The 22,930-nt window shown below is 42.0% G+C and overlaps 1 protein-coding gene across 5 annotated transcripts in view; it reads right to left on the bottom strand.

Annotated features, from left to right (window-relative positions):
* LOC122558236 (meckelin-like) overlaps positions 1-22,930 on the bottom strand; it is a 143,106-nt gene that overhangs the window by 96,274 nt on the left and 23,902 nt on the right. For all 5 annotated transcript variants that reach the window (XM_087995724.1, XM_087995723.1, XM_087995722.1 and 2 more), the window contains exons 2-8: positions 15,771-15,853; positions 14,270-14,351; positions 12,614-12,689; positions 9,852-9,918; positions 8,351-8,386; positions 6,587-6,658; positions 3,620-3,729 (exon numbers count right to left, since the gene is read on the bottom strand). In XM_087995724.1, the coding sequence (XP_087851850.1) occupies positions 3,620-3,729; positions 6,587-6,658; positions 8,351-8,386; positions 9,852-9,918; positions 12,614-12,689; positions 14,270-14,351; positions 15,771-15,821 (494 nt within the window). In that variant the 5' untranslated portion in view covers positions 15,822-15,853. The remainder of the gene's footprint in view (positions 1-3,619; positions 3,730-6,586; positions 6,659-8,350; positions 8,387-9,851; positions 9,919-12,613; positions 12,690-14,269; positions 14,352-15,770; positions 15,854-22,930) is intronic.

The following is a 22,930-nucleotide window of genomic DNA, read 5'->3' as shown; positions in this document are numbered from 1 at the left end:
TTTGATTTCTCTCCACAGATGCTGCCAGACCTGCTGAGCTTTTCCAGCAACTTCTGTTTTTGTTTCTGATTTACTTCATCTGCAGTTCTTTCGGATTTTGTTAAGATTTTCTTTAGTCTAGGTGACTTTTCAAATTTAAATACTGCCAGCAATTCTGAAACCTTCTCTGCACCAATGTTTCGCCCTTTCAGTGGCTTAGTGACCTCCTCTTTCAATATTTACTGTCAGCATCTTTTCCCTTGGTTAAAAAAAATACGCATTACACATTTTCTATCGCAGACAAGTTCCCAGTCTCCATGCATAAAACACCTTTAATTGGCCCTAGTTTGCCTGTAACCACTCTTTCATTATGTATCTGCATATAGAAGATTGTACTCCCTTTTATCTTAGCTGCCAAGCTCTACTCATGCTAACCCTTTGTTTCTCTTATTTCCTTTTACACATCTTCTCTGTATTTTCTATATTCAGTCAGGTTCGCTCTTGTATTGTGAACTGAATGCACTCTTTTCCTGCTTCATTTCACTTTCTTTTTACATCTCCTCTGTCATGAGGATTTGGTTTTCATTTCCCTTTTGGGAATGTACCTCGACTGTACCCAAAACATTCTGTATTTTGAGGCAACCTACTTTCCTTTATTGGTTTACCTGTCAGTCTTTGATTTCAAATTACCAAGGACTAATCTGTTCTGATCACATTGATGTTAGTCCTCCTCAAGTTAAATACTTTTACACTGGAATGTTTCTTTTTGCTGTCCCTCACTAATCAAAATCATTTTACTATGACTGCTGACCCTGAAACAATCTCTTACTGTCACTTGATCCACTGAACCTGTTTTATTCCCCCCTAAAAACAATGTACCAATACCTCCTTCTTATCACTATTTCATCAGGCAAATTACAGATCATAGAGTCATACAGTCCGGAAATGTATCATCAGTTAAATATTCACTGAGATTTATATCATCTCTCCAGATGTAATCATCTTTGTTTTGAAGCCTTTTTAAGGCATTATTCCTGTGCATAACTCATAAAAGGGTGGTGATGCAGGGTTGGGAAAGACTTAGATGGAAAATTACAGGCCAATTAGCCTAACCTCGGTTGTTGGTAAAATTGTAGAATCCATCATTAAGGATGAGGTTTCTAAATTCTTGGAAGAGCAGGGTCGGATTAGAACAAGTCAACATGGATTTAGTGAGGGGAGGTCGTGCCTGACAAACCTGTTGGAATTCTTTGAAGAGGTGCCAAATAGGTTAGACCAGGGAAACCCAATGGATGTGGTCTATCCAGACTTCCAAAAGGCCTTTGATAATGTGCCACACGGGAGGCTGCTGAGCAAGGTGAGGGCTCATGGTATTCGAGGTGAGCTACTGGTATGGAGGTATGATCCACTGAACCTGTTTTAATCCCCCCTAAAAACAATGTATTGAGGATTGGCTGTCTGACAGAAGGCAGAGAGTTGGGATAAAAGGTTCTTTTTCGGAATGGCAGCCAGTGACAAGCGGTGTCCCGCAGGGTTCAGTGTTGGGGCCGCAGCTGTTCACATTATATATTAATGATCTGGATGAAGGGACTGGGGGCATTCTAGCGAAGTTTGCCGTTGATACAAAGTTAGGTGGACAGGCAGGTAGTACTGAGGAAGTGGGGAGGCTGCAGATGGATCCAGACAGTTTGGGAGAGTGGTCCAGGAAATGGCTGATGGAATTCAATGTGAGCAAATGCGAGGTCTTGCACTTTGGAAAAAAGAATACAAGCATGGACTACTTTCTAAACGGTGAGAAAATTCATAAAGCCAAAGTACAAAGGGATCTGGGAGTGCTAGTCGAGGATTCTCTAAAGGTAAACATGCAGGTTGAGTCTGTGATTAAGAAAGCGAATGCAATGTTGTCATTTATCTCAAGAGGGTTGGAATATAAAAGCACCGTTGTGCTTTTATATTCTTTATAAAGCTTTATAAAGACTTTATAAAGCTCTGGTTAAGCCCCATTTGGAGTACTGTGTCCAGTTTTGGTCCCCACACCTCAGGAAGGACATACTGGCACTGGAGCGTGTCCAGCGGAGATTCACACGGATGATCCCTGGTAGGTCTAACATATGAGGAACGGCTGAGGATCCTGGGATTGTATTCATTGGAGTTTAGAAGATTAAGGCGAGATCTAATAGAAACTTACAAGATAATATATGGCTTGGAAAGGGTGGACGCTAAGAAATTGTTTCCATTAGGTGAGGAGACTAGGACCCATGGGCACAGCCTTAAAATTAGAGGGGCTAAATTCAGAACAGAAATGCGGAGACATTTCTTCAGCCAGAGAGTGGTGGGCCTGTGGAATTCATTGCCACAGAGTGCAGTGGAGGCTGGGACGCTAAATGTCTTCAAGGCAGAGATTGATAAATTCTTGATGTCACAAGGAATTAAGGGCTACGGGGAGAATGCAGGTAAGTGGAGTTGAAATGCCCATCAGCCATGATTGAATGGCGGAGTGGACTCGATGGGCCGAATGGCCTTACTTCCACTCCTATGTCTTATGGTCTCATGGTCTTAGGTGAAATACCAGCCGGAATATTTGTTTGTTTATTCACAAGATGTGAGTATGGCTTAATGGGCCAGTATTTATTGGTCATTCCTAACCTGTCCTTGAGAAAGGGGTGATGTGCTACATTCCAGAAGCACTATAGTCCATGTCATGTAGGTATACCCACATGCTGTTAGTGAGGGAGCTTCAGGACTTTGATGCAGCAGCAGTGAAGAGATGGCGATATAGTCAGAAAGGTGTGTGGCACGGAAGGAACAGCATGCCACATGGCATAGAGGTTATGGTGGTCATTCATTTATCTACAGCCATTGTCCTTGGAGGTGGTGAAAGACACAGAATTAGAAGGTGCTGTACAAAGAATCTTGGTGAGTTGTTGCAGTACATTTGTAGATGGTACACACTGCTGTGTGTCAGAGATGGAGGAAGTGGAATGGTGAAGATGGTTGATGGGGTGCCAATCAAGAAGGCTGTTTTCTGGACAGCCCAGTCATTGTTTTTTCACGATAAGAGGGACTTCTAATCTTAATTGATTGATATACCGTGGAAAGAAGCAAAATGTATCACAGTCATTGACTGGGTGATTCATTTGCTACAGCACCTCAGCATTGGCTGGGAGGGTACATGGGAATTCTGCACACCAACGTCTGCAAACCCACTGCAAATCCAAACGCTGGTCCCGACCTCTGATTTTTCTCATTCGAAGGAAGAGAAATCACCATTGATGGTGCCGACGGGAACTGTGTCAGGAAACTCCAACAATCCATCACCCACACTTTCTGCTCCCCACCCCCTGCCAAAACACTGATTCTGCAGCACCTGTGTTCAGCCATCTGGGGGCACTATAATTGGCCTCAGTTCCTGAACCCAGTGACCTTCTCATTCAGTTGACTGGGCTTGGCTGCGATGGTTCAGAATACTTGCTCTCTGGACTCACATGTGAAGAATAGTTACTTTGACTGGTACCCAAGAAACTATCCCTTAATACTCACAGGAAGGAAGTGATAACTGTATGATATTAAGCATGATTTATTAAATTAGAGACCGAAATTTGTGGCATCTGAAGGAGAGCAGCGAAGATGTTTTACTGACCTGGATTTTAACTCTTTATATAGAATGTAGGCCTCACCATCGACTAAGGTGTTCACACTCAACACCACCAGGTTAGTGAGCAGCTGGCAGGCTGTCTGGTTACTGTAAATCTTGTTGTGAATAAAAAACTCTTGTTAGAAAAAAGACTCTTAGTTTCCACTTAGAAAAGCTTCACATTGTCGAATCTGACGATGAAAGAAGTGACGACTCAACCCAATTTGGGAAAGGGGAGGATTGCAAAACCAAACTTGGCATTAATTTTCCCAACTGGTTTTCATGCTGGGATCTACATCAGAACTGGGTAAGAGATAGCCAAATCCCCATGCTGTTCAGCAGTCCCACATCGTTCAGAGGGACACAGAAATGCACAGGCTCAGTGTGATGCAAACTTGTGATAACCACATGTTTCTCAATGACAAAACAGACTTCTGCAATTTTGAAAAAAAAAGACATATTGTGAGACAGAATGCTGGGAAGTAATCTGTTAGTCAATATTATAGAATAATTAAAGATCAACCATTCATGGCTTTGTGAGGGGCAGGTCATGCCTCACAAACGTTATCGAGTTCTTTGAGGATGTGACTAGAAAAGTTGATGAGGATCGAGCTGTGGATGTGGTGTATATGGAGTTCAGCAAGGCATTTGAGAAGGTTCCCCATGGTAGGCTCATTCAGAAGGTCAGGAGGAATGGGATACAGGGGAACATAGCTGTCTGGATACAGAATTGGCTGGCCAACAGAAGACAGCGAGTGGTTGTAGAAGGAAAATATTCTGCCTGGAAGTCTGTGGTGAGTGGTGTTCCACAGGGCTCTGTCCTTGGGCCTCTAATGTTTGTAATTTTTATTAATGACTTGGATGAGGGGATTGAAGGATTGGTCAGCAATTTTGCAGACGACACAAAGGTTGGAGGTGTCGTTGACAGTATAGAGGGCTGTTGTAGGCTGCAGCGGGACATTGACAAGATGCAGAGATGGGCTGAGAGGTAGCAGATGGAGTTCAACCTGCATAAATGCAAGGTGATGCATTTTGGAAGGTCGAATTTGAAAGCTGAGTACAGGATTAAGGATAGGATTCTTGGCAGTGTGGAGGAACAGAGATCTTGGGGTGCAGGTACATAGATCCCTAAAAACGGCCATCCAAGTGGATAGAGTTGTTAAGAAAGCATATGGTGTTTTGGCTTTCATTAACAGGGAGATTGAGTTTAAGAGTCGTGAGATCTTGTTGCAGCTCTATAAAACTTTGGTTAGACTGCACTTGGAATACTGCGTCCAGTTCTGGTCGCCCTATTATAGGAAAGATGTGGATGCTTTGGAGAGGGTTCAGAGGAGGTTTACCAGGATGCTGCCTGGACTGGCGGGCTTATCTTGTGAAGAGAGGTTGACTGAGCTCGGACCTTTTTCATTGGAGAAAAGGAGGAGGAGAGGGGACCTAATTATGGTATACAAGATAATGAGAGGCATAGATAGAGTCGGTAGCCAGAGACTATTTCCCTGGGCAGAAATGACTAACATGAGGAGTCATAGTTTTAAGCTGGTTGGAGGAAAGTATAGAGGGGATGTCAGAGGCGGGTTCTTTACACAGAGAGTTGTGAGAGCATGGAATGCATTGCCAGCAGCAGTTGTGGAAGCAAGGTCATTGGGGATATTTAAGAGACTACTGGACATGCATATGGTGGTCACAGAAATTTGAGGGTGCATACATGAGGATCAGTGGTCGGCACAACATCGTGGGCTGAAGGGCCTGTTCTGTGTTGTACTGTTCTATGTTCTAAGAAACGTACAGAGTGTTCAGCCTTAAATTCATTCCCTGATTGGTCATAATGTTTATCCTCTCTTCGTATCATCTGTTGCAGATCGTATTTATTGAATCAATCCTCGCTCACTCTGAGAAAACATCTTGAAAAATTTATTCCTAATTAAAACATGTTGGACTGAAGTTTTGTGAAGACACAGTGTGGGGCAGGAGAGAGCAGGCAGGTTACACTTTGTATAGCTGTGGTTGATGGAGAAAGCTGCACATATAAAATTGTAGCTGCCTTGAGTTCGATTTCATTGGTGGGATATCTAAAATGCAGCAAGTATCCTTTAGACATATCAGGAAGGATATATGGAATGTTAAGCTTTCAAGGGAATTATCAAGCTCATTCTTTGAAACTGCCAAGTTGTCAAGGAAATGAAATGTCTCAGCTTTAAAAAAAACTGTCTGCATTCTGAAACTAAAATCAGAGCTTGCTGTTTCACACTGCTTGTTGACATGAGCCTGAGGGAATTATGGGATTTACATTGCATAACTGATATCACAACCTATCATTATCACAGTGGAGCGTTTGTCAGCACAGCTCCAAATGCTTAGAAACCTTTCACTTTGGACAGTAAATATAAGTGTTTTTATATGAAGGATTAAAGGAAGTTAAATGTAGCAAATGTTTCTTTTTCTATCAATAAGGGTATTTCTTTTTAAAACAGTGATTTCATTAATAGACATTTACAAAGTTTATTTAATCACAGTCTGCATCCTGCCATCTTGTCTAAGGTAGATATTAAGCAAAATGCAAGTGCAAAAGGTGTGGGACATATAAGAACATGGGGCATGAGTTGTGAGTTGGCATTAGGTTAGCATAGCTGCTATAATGGGTTGTGAAGGTGGGTAGAGAGAACAAAGGTTGGCATAGGTGGGTATGAGGGATAACGTGGGTGAGTGTTTGTGCAGGAGGTAAGGGTATGAGGGATGAGGACTGTTTTTTGTTTTTTTGGATTCTTTTAAACAATTTTGAACAATCTCAAAGGCCTGAGGAAAACCCTTCCCACATCCAGTACTACACAACATGGACTGCAATGGTCTATGATGGCAGTTCACCAGCAGCATTAGTGCAATTAGGAATAATCTACAAGGGCAAAGCCCGTATTCTGTCAAAGAATAAGAACTCAAACACGTCAGGTCATTTGTGATTTGAAAGCTACAACTTACCGAGCATGCCAGATAACTTGCTTGAAGATGTGTTTCATACCAAATAGAATTTGGCACGCTTCCTGTTTGAGACTGAAACAAAATATTACCAAAAATTAATCTTACACAAGAAGCAGTAGTTCACAAGTTGGCTTTAATCCCCCCGCCCTGTTCAACTCTGGGTACAGTAGGCTAGCACTTGCCTTGTGCTAGCCGGTGCTATACTCAGCTACTTTAACTGCGATATTAGTCACCTGAGCCCAGAGACAATGTGGGGTCGGGGGCTGTGCCAGTGTGGGGGTTGAGGGGGATCTCAAACAAGTTTGATTCCCATTTCCACCCAGTGCCATGGGTTCTCTCTGTCTAACAAGAGTTAGTAAAGAGCTGCAAGATATTGAGGATTAAATTTCATGGAGGGTGCAAAACCAAACCTGTTCATTAACCTCCTGATGTTTCTGGACAGGAAGGCGATGCAAGCTGGATATTGATTGATCTGTAAATATCCATGATGCTATATCTCCTCAATAAAGGTGTCGTTAACTTATTTAGTTGCATTTTCCTTACTTAGACTGGAAGCACTGAATACCCTCCTTTCTGAGTTTAGTTATTTCACGAATCTTTCTGCTCCTCTGTTTGGCTCAGATTGAAGCAAAACATTTACAAACCAAACCATCAGAATCTACCACACTAAAAATTCTAACTTTCATTTTGAAAACTGAACATTGTTGACAGTCATCCATTCTTGTTTCAAAAGCTCAGATTGTGATGTCAATTGAGGCTCCACTACCCTCACAATTTTCCTAGTCAAGGAGTGGAGGCCAGTAGGTGTTGTATCAATGAATCTTCTAGCTGAGAGCTGAGGAAAAGAGTGAAGTGAATTCAAGCCACCACTGGCCACTGTTAACTACAGACTTCCATTGGAATGTCAAGGAGCCAGGTCTCATAAGAAAATCATTGACCAGAAAATGCCTTTGAATATTGGCAATAACAGAAACGCCACAGACAGAGAGAGACAAAGAGAGAGAAAGAGAGAGAGAGAGAGAGAGAGAGAGAGGCCATCGCTCTCATAATGGAAGCACAGGATGCTCAAACCATCAGCCAAATCCAAAAGTATTCATTTCAGATAAGGTTATGAGAACAAGTCTAAACCATCACATCTCTTGAGTCTGGTTTGCTATTCAAGGGTGGAAAGGGTGGACGCTAAGAAATTGTTTCCGTTAGGCGTTGAGACTAGGACCCGTGGGCACAGCCTTAAAATTAGAGGGGGTCAATTCAGAACAGAAATGCGGAGACATTTCTTCAGCCAGAGAGTGGTGGGCCTGTGGAATTCATTGCCGCGGAGTGCAATGGAGGCCGGGACGCTAAATGTCTTCAAGGAAGAGATTGATAAATTCTTGATGTCACAAGGAATTAAGGGCTACGGGGAGAATGCGGGTAAGTGGAGTTGAAATGCCCATCAGCCATGATTAAATGGCGGAGTGGACTCGATGGGCCGAATGGCGTTACTTCCACTCATATGTCTTATGGTCTTATAGTCAATAAGGTCATGGTTGATCAACTGGCTCAGATCCACTTTCCCACCCTTCCTCCCCCCCAACAACCTCACGTCTGTAATGACCAAAGATTTGTTGATCTGTATACAAAGACTGACCATTCATAGTTATATATTGAGTGTCAAATGATTTTGCTTATAAATTAAACACAAAACAGAGATTCAGAATCTAATGTTTGGGTGCCGTTTTGACCCCAGTTGTTCTATGTTTAAAAAAATAAGTAAATGCTTACTGGCAATTCAGTGTTTTTAAAACAGAGGCCTCCTTTCTGAAAGGAAAGTCAGAAATTAATTACAGAGTATGACAAAATAACAAACTTATCATCATGTAAATCTGACCATTCAAAGATTGCGATTTTAGGTGCACATTAGTTTGGAGTTCAGTAACATTGATTATACCTTGTTATTTCAGTCACCACACAAACAAAACAAGTGTGAGCAAGATTATCTAATCAGGAACAATGTATAACTTTAAGGTTAATATATGTTCTGCAGTTCATGTATCAAGGATGGGGAGACATGGTGTGATCTCATTTTCGAATTGTTCTTGTGAACTTGGTACAGAGATGTCGGGAGGCCAATTTGTTCAGGGATAAAGTGAATTTGCATCCTTATTCAATGTTTGTAATGAAACATTTCCAATCTTATTATCTAGTAGTTCATTCTTTTTCATTCAAAAACAGAAAACTGCTGGAAAATAATTCAGCGGTCTGGCAGCATCTGTGGAGAGAAAGCAGAAACAATGTTTTGAATCCAATGATCCTTCTTCAGAACTAGCTGTATTGTCTGCCCAATGCAATCCAAAGTTGGCAAAAGTTAGGGGCCTCATCTCACTACCAATTATCTCAGACTAGCCTGTCCCCAGTGTGTAACCTGTCAGACTTAATCCCAAGTCCTTGTGTGAATCTGAGGACCCTTTCCCATAATTTTGCCTCCCTACATCCATCCTTTCCCTCTATCTTTGCCCAGCATGATATGCCCAGAAACCCCCTCCCCTACTTCACTGTTATTCTAGTCCCAGAATAATCTCAGATGGCCCTGGATCTATTGCTGAATGGGCCCACCATAACTTGAGGTACCAGTGTGCAGAGCCACCAGCGTCCCGATTGGCTGGCTGCTCTAGGAGGCGGGGCAACAGAAGTCCCACCTCTTACCCATTAAGAATTAAAGGGCCATCAACTGAAAAGTTGAAGTGGGGAGGCTGGCCAAGAGGAGGTGAACTCAGCCTCGAAATTTCCGGGAGTCTGCCTTGGTGTAAAAGCTAGCCCCACATCAGCATTTAACTTCCCTGCAAGGCAACTTTTCTTAATAGCTTTATCAACCCATCATTCATCCTCAGCTTAATCCTAAATGTTAAATCTTGACATTGCTTGTGGCTCAACTTCCAACACAAACAAAATCCCACGTCTTCAAAGAACAGGATATAAATTCCCTCTCTGCACTAAATCTTCCATTTATTCTTGCAGCTTGAGACCCTTCAGTACTGGAAATGACAAGCTTCCATATCCTCGATAGTGCTCTTTCATGCCTTTTGTACACTTTTTATCGGATAGTCTGCTTTGTTCTGGTGAGGAAATGCTGAAATTTCCATGTTTTTGGTATTGCCTCATACTGGACAGAATCTGCTTTGTGAAATGCAGGTATATTTTGGGTAATATGTATGTTCACCCTATGTGTGTAATACTGGTTTTACACAGGTGCTCTGTTGATTCCAGCCAACAGCAAATCACTTACTGAGAGGGAAGAAGGACAGGTACAACCACCATTTGCCTGAATGAAAGTTTCGTGACAGCGTGTGCACCTAGCAGAGAAATAAAATGAAATGCATAAAACTGGAACTAATCCAGAGTCTATTATTAGTACAGCTAACAAACAAGACACACAAAACGATAAGACAATTTGCTTTTCCATATAACTAGACACGGAGAAGAATCCATTTCCACTCCTTAACATCCCAACAAACTATTTTTCATCTTTCTCGTTTGATGAAGTAGGCTTGGCATAGTTTGGCTGCCTCTCAAATAATTGTAGCCTTACCCTGTTCCAAGACTTTTCAGTATTTCTGCAATTTTCTCCTGGTGGCTTCATCGTGTTTGGTATTTGGCAACTTCTTGTGATAATCAAACTCCACCCAGATCCATAATTTTGGCAATTCTCCATGTTTAATCACCAAGCTTGCCAGTCCTGCCCTATAGAGATTGCCGACTAGTCATAAATGTGGCTATTGGCAATACCATTTTAGGCCCATGCATGAATTTTCATTTAAAAAACACCCATTCGGTAAATGCAAAAGACATAATGTAATTTGCATACACTTACCTAACAAAATATCTACCACCATTGAGTAAACAAGGAAACAAAGCAGAGTGGAAAAGTGTGGCGCTGGAAAAGCGTGGCGCTGGAAAAGCGTGGCGCTGGAAAAGCACAGCAGGTCAGGCAGCATCGAGGAGCAGGAAAATCAATGTTTCGGGTTTATGCCTGCTCCCTGGATGCTGCCTGACCTGCTGTGCTTTTCCAGCGCCATACTTTTCAACTCTGACTCTCCAGCATCTGCAGACCTCATTTGCTCCAAGGAAACAAAGCACCCATTCTGACCAAAACATTCACACACTTGTTTTGCAATTTACCAAAAAAAGATAAAGGGTGCACATTTGTTGGCCCATTCAAGTATCTGTCTCCCTCTTCTTACTGTTATTAATCAAAAATACAATTATCCACATCAGATTTCCCAACTGACAAGATACGACTAAAATAGTGACCAACATTAGCATTAGCAACAATATATAGTGCCTAGTAAGCTACAGACCCAGAATATCCCAGATTTGTACCCTGCATGGAGTTGAACTAAGAATAGAGGAATGCAGTGCACAGGGAGCACTCAGGATAGTTCATTAACTTGTTCAAACATCTCAATGTTCAAAACGAAGGTCTCACACTATTGTCTTTTTCAAATGTCAGACGATTCCTTTGCTAACGTTAATCTAAAAAGAATACTTGTTTTACATTCCACCTTTTGTGACCAATAGAATGTTTCATAGTGCACTGAAGCTGATAAGTTTCTCAGATATGAAGCAGGTCCAAGTGTAGCAAGGCCGGGACAATACTCAGCTTTGGGTTGACAAGTGGCAAGTAACATAGGTATAGCACAATTGCCAGGCAATAGCCCTTGACACCATCCAGGCGAAAGTGAGGACTGCAGATGTTGGAGATTAGAGTCGAGAGTGTGATGCTGGAAAAGCACAGCAGGTTAGGCAGCATCCGAGGAACAGGAGAATTGATGTTTCGGGCACTGAAGGGCTTTTGCCCGAAACGTCAATTCTCCTGCTCCTCGGACACTGCCTGACCTGCTGTGCTTTTCCAGTACCACACTCTTGACTTGACACCATCCAGCACAAAGCAGCCCACTTGACTGGCACCACATCCACAAGCATCCACTCCATTCACCACCAACACTCAGCAGCAGCAGTGTATATCTATCCACAAGGTGCGCTGCAGAAATTCACTAAAGATCCTTCGACAAAATCTTCTAAATCCACGACCACTTCCAGCTAAAATGATATCTGCAGCAGATTCATGGGAATACCACCACCTGCAAGTTCCCTTCCAAACAGCTCACCATCATGGCTTGGAAATATATCGCCATTCCTTCACTGTCACTGGATGAAGTTCCTGGAATTCCCTCCCTAAAGGCACACTGTTGTTCTGTCTCACCAAATGGACTACAGTGGGTTAAGAAAGCACCTTCTCAAGGGCAACTAGGAATAGACAATAAATACTGGCCAGCCAGTGACGCTCATGTCATGGGAATGAACCATAAAAGGTCCTTTTGAAGTGCTGTAACATACAAAGTGCAGCACACACAAACACCACCATTCAGAAAGAAATACTGGTTGGATCACTCATGAAAACTCCATGGCTCTTTTTTCAATACAGCATCGTAGAATACACTGTGTTCACCGATGAAGGCACTCAGTTTAACAGATTATCTGAAAGATGTGACCTTTACAGTGCAGCACTCCCTCAGTCCTACACCATCGGCCTTGATTTTGTCCCCAGGGTCCTGCAGTGGGATGTGACTCAACAGCAAGAGGGTTTCCAACTGAACCATTGCACACAATCAGCACCCCCTGGTCTTAAGCTCGCAGATTCAGTAAGTGTTGTTGGTCTGCTTTAACTAGTCATTCCTGACTGAAAAGTCCATGTCTGTAACCAACAGCTTCACACTAGTATAACACAAACATTACTCAATATTTACTGACTCTTATGCAGTTGAGCCACACTGGGGAAATACAGGACGTGAGCCAAAGTATATGGGACCATACAACAGACAGAGTCAACATTTTGTTGGGGGAAGTGGGGTATGTGGAAAGGAAGTAAAGGGGAGAAAATATTACAAAACGATAAACTTTAAGAAGAAGCTAAGAACATCGTCAACAGCTTGGTCATGTTTAGGGACAAGTTCTGACATGAACAAACATTGAGGGTGAGACACTTACATATTTCCCAAAGCATTTGGTGTCGTATTTTTGGGACAGGTATCACAGCTTGCTGTGTTATTGGAGAAGTCTTCCACTGTAAAAAGAAAACACTGTACATTCTTTACAATTCCAAATTGCACAGAATTCCTGAATGTAAGCATTTTTCTCACCCCATCAGTATGAGAATTTCAAACATAAACGAAAATTGTAAATGTTTCTCTCTTAACTTTTGTGCTCCGGTCTAATTCTAAATGCTCTTGGAAATAATGGCCTGGATTTTCACTCCAGAGTCAGGAGACTCTAGGAGGCACATGTCAATAGAATTCCTGCCTGTCAGCCCACCCTACACCTGGCCACACTGCCACCTCCCCATCACTGTGCTGAGCTAGCCTTACCAGGTGAGAAAACAATAGAACCAAAAACATCCTCACACTTCACACTCCTGTGAATCATCTATTCCAATCCATGCCACCTCATGGCCTCCAACCCCCAAGTGTCCCTCATAACTTCCATTCCAATCTTATGCCTGTGTACTCACATCCCTATAGCCCTTTAAAACACCCGTGGCAAAATACTGTCAATTCACACCAATCCATGCTTCCTCATCCACTACCATTGCCCTGACACTCTCCATGCCAACTCACCTAATACCTACCATCAGCAGACCCCAGGACCCAGGCTGAGATTAAACAAAATCAAGTTCTAAGTGTAATTCACTACTGTATTTGAAAAGACTTGAAATGATAAAAACCCATTAGTCACACTTAACTTTCTTCAACGTCTTTATCCCTCATGTAAACACATATTTGTATTCATAGTCCCACAAAGACTTCACACCATTTGGAATTGTTCACAAAACTGCAAACTTGGACTGGATGTGAAATCAGTCAGGGTGGTTAACCTGTAGAACTCATTGCCACAGAAGGCTGGGGAGGCCAAGTCACAGGACATAGAACATTACAGCGCAGTACAAGCTCTTCAGCCCTCGATGTTGTACTGACCTGTGGAACTAACCTGAAGTCCATCTATCCTACATTATTCCATTTTTAGTCACTGAATGTAATTAACACAGAGATAGATAGGTTCTTGGTTAGTGAAGGGATCAAGGGTCACATGATGATGGCAGGAGAATGGAGCTGAGAAACATATCAGCCATGATTGAATGGCAGAGTAAACTCTGGACCAAATGGCCTAATGTTGCTCCTTTATCTTATGAATACAGCACAAGTTCTATAACAATAATGGTCTGACTTATGTCAACAGGCACAGTAGAATAGTGATGACTGATTCTTTTTAAAAAGATTACAAGAAATTTTACATTTAAAGGCTAGGAATTAAAGTCTTGAGAATTTGACACTTCATTATTAACGCACATTCCTGTCAACTTTTAACAAACCCACAGCACACCCGACTGCTCCCAAAGGGCATATTACCTTTCCAAAAGGTGTCTCGGGACTTAACTAAAAGGACACCTCTCCTAACAGGGTGCCATACTTCTCTAAAGAACTGCAGCATACATCCCAATGCAAAGGATTTGGGGGCAGAAATTCTAGAATGGGAGGCTTGGTACTATTTTTGCCAGGATATTGCTTAGCAAACCTCTCCACTGTCGTCAAAGGTCAGGCCTATGGATGCAGACACTCCAGAAGGTAACAAAGAAAAACAAAAACATACCTCGGATATGTTCTTCATCTGGACAAAGCTGGCAGTCCATACACGTCAAACAGTGCTTCTTGTCAACTGACACAACTTGATTCTACACAGTTGGTAAAGTATCATAAAAGCAGTGTTAATCATCTGTATATCATTTATAATTGTCATGCATTTTACTGTTCAGTTGAAATCTTGGAAATGGACGGGCTCTTCGTCTATGAGATGTGATTCTCATGGCCAACACTGCGATTGAGATGACCGACATAGTGCATCATTTTATAAGCAGGAATAAAACTGGCAGCATTTGTCTTATTAGCAGATGGGCAGTTGCTGTTCAGTCACGAATCTAATAGGAAGGACTCTCCACACAGAGAAGATAGACCGCTAGTATGGGGGGGGGGGGGGGGGGGGGGGGGGGTGGAAGACAAGAAACAATCAACAGAAAGCAGTAAATTAGGCAAAACATTTAGTTTTGCTTAAATTAATTTCTCTACTTCCTTTGTCCAATCTATTGATGTCCCAACAAAGACATAAAAAGCCACCAGACACCTAAGAGTTAACAGTCTTGGTTGCCATCTAGTGACTGCTCCTCCTAGGACATACTTGATTAGATTTTGCACAAGGACTGAACAGACCCTGACTGGAACGTCACTACCACCATATTGTGTTGGTACCTGCCCACGCACACTGTCTAGACTCAAACAAGGTCATGAACAATGGCCACTCAGATAAGGAGGCACTGGGAGGAGAAGGAGTCAGCATGGCACACAATCAAACTGCAGAAAAATGTCAGTCCCACTGGGAGGGAAAACTGGCTGGCAAAGGAAATATTCATCCAAACATAGGATCAGAGACTGAGACAGCTCGGAAAGAAACCTCTACGTCTTACATGTTCATGTCAGCTCTTTGCTTGAGCTATCCCAGTTCTTGACTCTTTCCTCATTGCACTGTAAACAGTTTCCATTCCAAAATTTCAATCCTTTGCCATGTTACCCAGTGGCTAAAAGCACAACTGAATAACATGGTTAGCTGAGTCTTCAGCTGTTTGTAAAACACTTTGGGGGAATTAACTGCAGAAAGGTTGCTTCTCCCTGTGGGAGAGTCTAGGACCGGAGGGCATTATGTCAGAACAAAGAAGTCACCCATTTTAGACAGAGTTGAGGAGGAATTTCTTCTCTCAGAATCTGTGGGATTGTTCACTGCAGACAACTGCTGAGGCTGGGTCATTACGTAGATTCAGGGCTAAGATAGATTGAATTTTGATCAGTAAGGAAATCAACGATGACGGGCAAAATGCAGGAAAATGGGGTTGAGGATTATAAAATTAGCCACAAACTCATTGAATGGTGGGGCAGGCTCATGGATTGAATGGTCTATTTCTGCTCCGACATTAACCTAATGTTTACAGTGTTGTATTGTGTCCAGTTAGATTATCACACAACTGTACTGCAAATGCCTCGACTTTTCAACTAAAACACTTGATGAAACATCGATTACTGAGCAGGGAGTTGTCATTTATTACCTTTCCAGTGCAGGGGTCACATCGTATTTTGGGGGATCCCGTATCCACCATTGTATAATCATCTTTACAGGCACATCGGAGGCCTAGAAGTGAAGTGAAAACATGTTATCAATGAATTAAATCAATGATGAGCCATATGGGATCATGTTTCCATCACAAATGATGTCTGTCAGAATCAGGCATTCTTGGACTCTCCAATTTTACTGATATTGAAAAGCTTTTTGGCCATTCTAATTTACTGAGAAACCCTGGATGCAAAATCCATAGCTGCCCTCCAGTCAACCCAGATTAAAAATTGCCAAAGGGAGGGCACACGATTAGCCTTGCAGGTATCTAATCCCTTCTTCGGACGAGTTAGGTACAGGAAATGGGCTTCGGAGGAAATCCAAATCATGATTAAAAAGCTCCATTTATATCAGGGCAAAGCTGTGCTTTATTTCTTTTGTTCTGTCCAGACTTCAGGAATACAAGCCACAGCCCAGGCCACACTCATAGGGACGAGAGCTGGGTAAACCTGAATGCAGTGTAGCCAGCGAGTGGGAACCAAAGCAGGAGGTCAGCAACTGAAGTGACCAAGGAAGAGTTAGGGACTAAGGTCAGTCAGGCTAAGAGGAAGAACAGACATGGAAGGGTTACTGAACACAGTGGGATAGCCTGTCTGAAGTGCATTTGTTCCAATGTGAGGAGTGTAACAGATGAACTTACGAGTGTGGATTAGTGCACGTAACCATCATGTTGTAGCTATTACAGGGACTAGGTTGAGAGCGGAATAAGACTGGCAGCTTAACATTCTGGGATGCAAGTGTTTCAGGTGAGATGGAGAGGGATATGAAAGAGATGGGGGAATACCACAGCTGTATGGAGGGAGGACACCTTGGAGGACTCATCCTGCGAGACCACATGGGCAGAACTCAGATCTGCGGATGTTGTAAATTAGAAACAAAAACAGAAGTTGCTGGAAAAGCTCAGCAGGTCTGACAGCAAATGTGAAGAGAAATCAAAGTTAACATTCTGGGTCTAGTGACCCTTCCTCAGAACCAGAAGAGGCCATACTAGACCTTATATTGGGGAATGAGATGATCAGAGTTTCAGTGGGGAAGCATTTTGGGAACAGTAATCATAATTCCATACGTTTTAAGTTACTTATGGACAAGGATAAGAGTAGTCCTCAGGCGAAAATACTAAAGTGGGGGAAGGTTAACTATGACAATATTAGATAGGAACTGGAAATGTAGACTGGGGGGGGGCAGCTGTTTGCGGTCAAATCCACATCTGTAATGTGGGAATCTTTTAAGAGCCAAATGATTAGAGCTCAGGACCAACATGTTCCTGTGAAAATGAAGGATAAGAATGGCAAGATTCAGAAACCTTGGATGACAAGAGAAATTATAAGCTTAGTCAAAAAGAAAAAGGAGGCATACATAAAGTTCGGGAAACTGAAAACAAACAGAGTCCTCAAAGAACGTAAAGAAAACAGGAAAGAACTTTAAAAAGGGGGATGGAAGGCTAAAAGAGGCCATGAAATGTCTTTGGGAAACAGGATTATAAAAATCCCAAAACATTTTTTTACATACATAAGGAGAGGACAATTAGGAAAAGTGTAGGTCCACTCAAGGACAAAGAAGAGAATTTATGTGTGGAACCAGGGGAAGTGGGGGTGGTACTTAATGAATACTTCTCATCAGCATCCACAAAACAGAAAGACATGGTGGAGGGTGCGTGTCGGGGGAGGGGAGGAGGGTTACATTGCTATTCTAGGGCATGCCAATATAAAACAGGAGGAGGTGTTAGGTGTTTTGAAAAGCATTAATGATTTGGAGATGCCGGTGTGGGACTGGAGTGTACAAAGTTAAAAATCACACAACACCAGGTTATAGTCCAACAGGTTTAATTGGAAGCACACTAGCTTCCATAGTCACCTGATGAAGGAGCGTCGCTCCGAAAGCTAATGTGCTTCCAATTAAACCTGTTGGACTATAACCTGGTGTTGTGTGATTTTTAACTTTGAAAAGCATTAAGGTGGACATCTCCACAGGATTTGATGGGATCTATCCCAGAATACTAAGGGAGATGAGGGAAGAAATTGTTGGGGCCTTGTACAAAATCTTTGTATCCTCTTTAGTCACAGGGGAGGGCCAGGGTCTGGAGAATAGCCGATGTTGTTCCTTTGTTTAAGAAGGGCAACTGAGGTAATTTGGGAAATTACAAGCTGGTGAGCCTTATATCAGTGGATGGGAAATTATAGGAGAAGATTCTTAGGGTGGGATTTATTAACATTTGGAAAAATATGGACTTACTAGCAATAGACAGTATGGCTTTATGCAGGATGGTCATGTCTCACAAACTTGATTGAGTTTTTTGAGCAAGTGACAAAGATGGTTGATGAGGGCAGGGTGGTGGATGCAGTGTACATAGACTTTAGCAAGGCTTTTGACAATGTCCCTCATGGCAGGCTGATACAGAAGGTAAAGTCAAATGGAATCCATTGCGAGCTGGTAAGACCAATACAGAATTGGCTTGGCATAGAAAACACAGTAGCGGTGGAAAGGTGTATTTCCAATTGGAGATCCAGGGTCAGTGGTGTTCCGCATTGATCAGTGTTGGGACTCATGTTATTTTTGACACTGAGTGATTGAGTCTTCACAGTCCCCCGAGGAAAGAATTCTGAAGATTCACAGGAAATTTCTCCTCATTCCACTCTGAAATGGGCTACCCTTTTTTGTCTGAGATTGCATCCTCTGCTTTTTAGCCCCTCACCAAGGGGAAATATTCTTCCTCGTCTGAGAATTTCTTTTTACTTTCAATGAGATCACCTCACATCTTTCTGAACTCTCGAATTTTGTGGGGACCCAGTCTCCTCAATATTTCCTCACAGTACAATATCACCATCCAAGGTAAACCTCTGTTGCATTCTCTCTGTAACAAATAAGACCTTCTTCAAATAAGCAGACTTATCATTTTGATTACAAATCAATTCCCATTGCAAAAAATTGGTTGGGCAACCACAACGGAAAAAAACTCCAATCAATTATTTTCAGAAGTATATGTTTCCAGAACCTCTCCTTTAATCTAACTTACCATTGATTGTCTGATGCAGCTGGGGAAACTGACATAATATCACCGAACAATAAATTTTAAAATGCAAAGGCAGAGTGAATTACAGCAGATAGCAAAAGCTAATATTTTGTAGATGTGTGTTTTCCAAATTCTCCTTCTATCAGTAAACTTACTTGCTCAGCTCACTTCCCCTATTTATTCAAGAAATTTGCAAGCTTGTGGTCAATATTTTAAAGGGCCATGCACCATTTGCGCTATTGCTTCATTTTATTCAAGAAATAACAAATAACAGACTTATGCTTACTTAGTGTGTTTCACAACCACTGGACAAACAATTAATTTTGAAAAAAATTAGAAAGAAGATTTATACTGGACTTGAAATTTTAACTCTGTTTCTCAGATGCAGCCAGACCTGCTGAGTTTCTGTATTACCTTCTGTTTTTACATCAGATTGCTGGCCTCCGCAGGACTCATGGCAGACAATTTGCTCAGCTGACATTCAGCAATATGATTATACCCAGATTAACTGCCTTTGTAAGGGATAACTATTGGTCAGAGCACCAGAAATAATTACCTTGCTCTTCAGAGAACATAAGAACTAGGAATAGGAGTAGGCCATCTGGGGCCTGGAGCCTGCTTCGCTATTCAATAAGATCATGGCTGATCTTTCATGGACTCATTTACACTTATCGCTCTGCTCACAATAACCCTTAAGTTCTTTACTGTTCAAAACTCTTTCTATCTTTGCCTTAAAAACATCCAACGAGGAAGCCTCAACTGCTTCACGGGGCAGGGACTTCCACAGATTCACAATCTTTTGGGTGAAGAAGTTCCTCCTCAACTCAGTCCTAAATCTGCTTCCCCTTATTTTGAGCACTGCCCCCTAGTTCTAGTTTCATCCACCAGGGGAAACACCTCCCTGCTTCTATCTTATCTCTTCCCTTCATAACTTTATATGTTTGCATATGATCCCCCTCATTGCTCTGAATTCTAATGAGTATGATCCCAGTCTACTCAATCTCTCCTTATAAATCAATCTTCTCAATTCTGGAATCAACCTAGTATATCTCCTCTGCACCCCTCTGGTGCCGGGACATCCTTTTTCAGGTAAGGAGACCAAAATTGTAAGCAGAACTCTTGGTGTAGCCTCACCAGCACCCTACACAGGTGCAACATAACCTCCACGTTTTTAAACTCCATCCCCCAAACAATGAAGGACAATATTCCAATAGCCTTCTTAATTATCGGCTCCGCTTGCAAACCAACATTCCGTGATTCGTGCACAAGGGCACCCAGGTCTCTCTACACAGTATATTGCTACAATTTTTTATTATATAAACAATAGTCCATTTTGCTGCTATTCCTACCAAAACTATGACCTCATATTTACCAAAATTGTACTCCATTTGCCAGACCCTTGCCCACTCATTTAACCTATCTATATCCCTCTGCAGATTTTCAATGTCTTCTGCATATTTTAGTGTCATCTGCAAACTTTGGCATGGTACACTTGGTCTCCAACTACAAACTGTATATGTAAATAGAATAGCACTATGGGATCTCTCCCATCAAACCATGAGGGCAAATTGTAATTTCACCCTATCGACAGCACTGCTGACAACACAGTACACCCAAAACACCACAGCAGAGCATCATTCTTCAATTTTTGTGTTGGAGAAGGACTTAAACCTGGAACGTTCCAGGTCAAAAGCAGGCATATTCTTCTTTGACCCAGTGAACCACAATCCCACAGTACATTTAGAATGTTCTCAACTATTCCTGTCTCTAAATTAGCAGAATTTACCCTCACCTTAACCTCCTTCCAACTATCGCATTCCCAACGCCCCTCCCCCAAGTCCCTCCTCCCTACCTTTTATCTTAGCCTGCTTGGCACACCCTCCTCATTCCTGAAGAAGGGCTTATGCCCGAAATGTCGACTCTCCTCCTTTGATGCTGCCTGACCTGCTGCACTTTTCCAGCAACACATTTTTAAGCTCTAAATTAGCAGAAGCCTATTTGACTTTGACAAGGGCTCCAGTGCATGGTGCAGTGGTGGTGTCTGTACCTCTGCATCAAAAAGCCCAGATTCAAGTCCTACCTGCTCCAGAGGAGTGCAATAACATTCCTGAACAGGTTGCTTAAAAATATCAGTTTGACTTTCACAGCTAAATATTGTACACAGCTAAATATTGTATGTGTCTAACCTGCTATGTACTCACCCACAAGCACTTTGCTCTGAAGGTCACTGATCATTCTGTTTATTTCTACTTCCTGCCCCAGGGGGCACTGAAATTGGTTTTCTTGATACTGCCCATTGCTATATTAACTGAAATCAGATATCTCAGTGTATCATTTAGTCTGACACTCCAATTTCAGCAGCGAGGGTACCTTTCACTGACGATGGTGTTTTATTTCAGAGTTCCAACACCTCCTATATATCACCTTTGTAGTAATTTTCACTTCTAGCACTGGTACATGTCCAGCTGCAGGCAGAAGAGGAGATCTGGCTCATTATTCCCTCGCCAATTTTAGAAGCTCCAAACCCAATTGTAAAGCACCTAATGGATCTGATTTTTATCCTAATTGCTTGAGCTTTCAAGTCGTCTGAGACATTTTATCAACTGAGGCATTTTATCAAATGACCTAAAAACCAAATTGAAGAATACATGATGGATTTTCCTGTGTCAGCCTGGAAATATAAAACTCTTGTTCATTTATTTTTAATGTGGTGTTTTGTTTTACAAGGTACATTAAAATTTGAATGCTATATCATAACCAGTTATTCTATTTACTCTATTTCAATTTATATTTATATTTCTATTATATTACAACACATTTTGCAAGAAAATTTATTCATGCTTATTATTTTGCAGATGTTAACTCTGACTTGCTTAGGTTTTCATTTTGGGAGGACTACTTTGGGCAAATGCTCAGAAAATGGTCTTATTTTCCCTATTTCTAAACAATTTGCCATAAAGACAACTTTCATTCACATAGTGCCATTAACTTAGTGAAACATCTCAAAGTGCTTCTGTGCTCAAGGTTAAGAAGACAGAAAACACTCATTGTTATAATTCAGCACCTGGTTGTGTTAGGTACCATTGAGTGATACTCTCATCTTCAGACTGCGACAGACCTGGTTACACAGTGCTTTGTTCTGCATTTTGCCAAATAGATTTATTAAGTGCAAAATGAACAGACAAACAGAGAAAATGATTGCAACACAGTAGAGTTGTTGTAGGCTGAACTGTTCCTTTCAGTAGCCTAAATGATTACCATTACTCTCAATGCACAGCACAAATGTCCCATTAGCCTTCGACAAGCGGGTTTCGTGACTGTGCTGAAGTAGCCACTGTATTAACTAAACGATTAGGTAAAAACAATGACTGCAGATGCTGGAAACCAGATTCTGGAATAGAGTGGTGCTGGAAAAGCACAGCAGTTCAGGCAGCATCTGAGGAGCAGTAAAATCAATGTTTCAGGCAAAAGCCCTTCATCAGGAATACCTGCCTTAACTAAACGTTTGACAAACAAATTGGAGTGATTGTAATGTGGGCAACCAGGTGGATTTCATAGAATATGATTGGGGCTGTTAATCTGGTCCAAGCAGGGAGCCCTGGCTGACAGGTATAAACAAGAAAGTCAGATATTGTGTTCACTCTGAGAGAGCTGGATCCGAGTCAAGCATCTTACACATATAAATAAAGGGTGACTTGGTGATGGGATATTGTCCTCTGTGGAGTTACTTCAGCGGCAACGAGTGAAATTAATGATGTGACCATGCAAAAGCACATACTAGCTTAAGTCCAACAGCACTACAACTGGCTCTGTCATTAGAAAATGCAGCAGGTGGAGCATAATGTTACACGGTATGTAGAAGTGGACGACTTGCCAGGCTGACTGAGCTTGGGACACAGCACTTATGTAAAGACAATTGCACAGCTTCACTCAGGACATATCCTGCTAAGAGGGATTCTAGGTCAGCCCACAGCAAAACCCCAGAACAAAGCCAAGCCTCAGCCAAGCAGTTACCATTTTCTTCAGGATCTGGGCCAGCAAGCCATTCTAATTGCTACCGGTATGTGAATTCAATACAGAAGAGT

This window comes from Chiloscyllium plagiosum, unplaced genomic scaffold (genome assembly GCF_037043375.1).
Source record: "Chiloscyllium plagiosum isolate Xiang-an unplaced genomic scaffold, Cpla_swu_hap1 HiC_scaffold_17, whole genome shotgun sequence".
Lineage (NCBI taxonomy): Eukaryota > Metazoa > Chordata > Chondrichthyes > Orectolobiformes > Hemiscylliidae > Chiloscyllium > Chiloscyllium plagiosum.
This window is presented reverse-complemented; position numbering and strand designations above follow the sequence as displayed.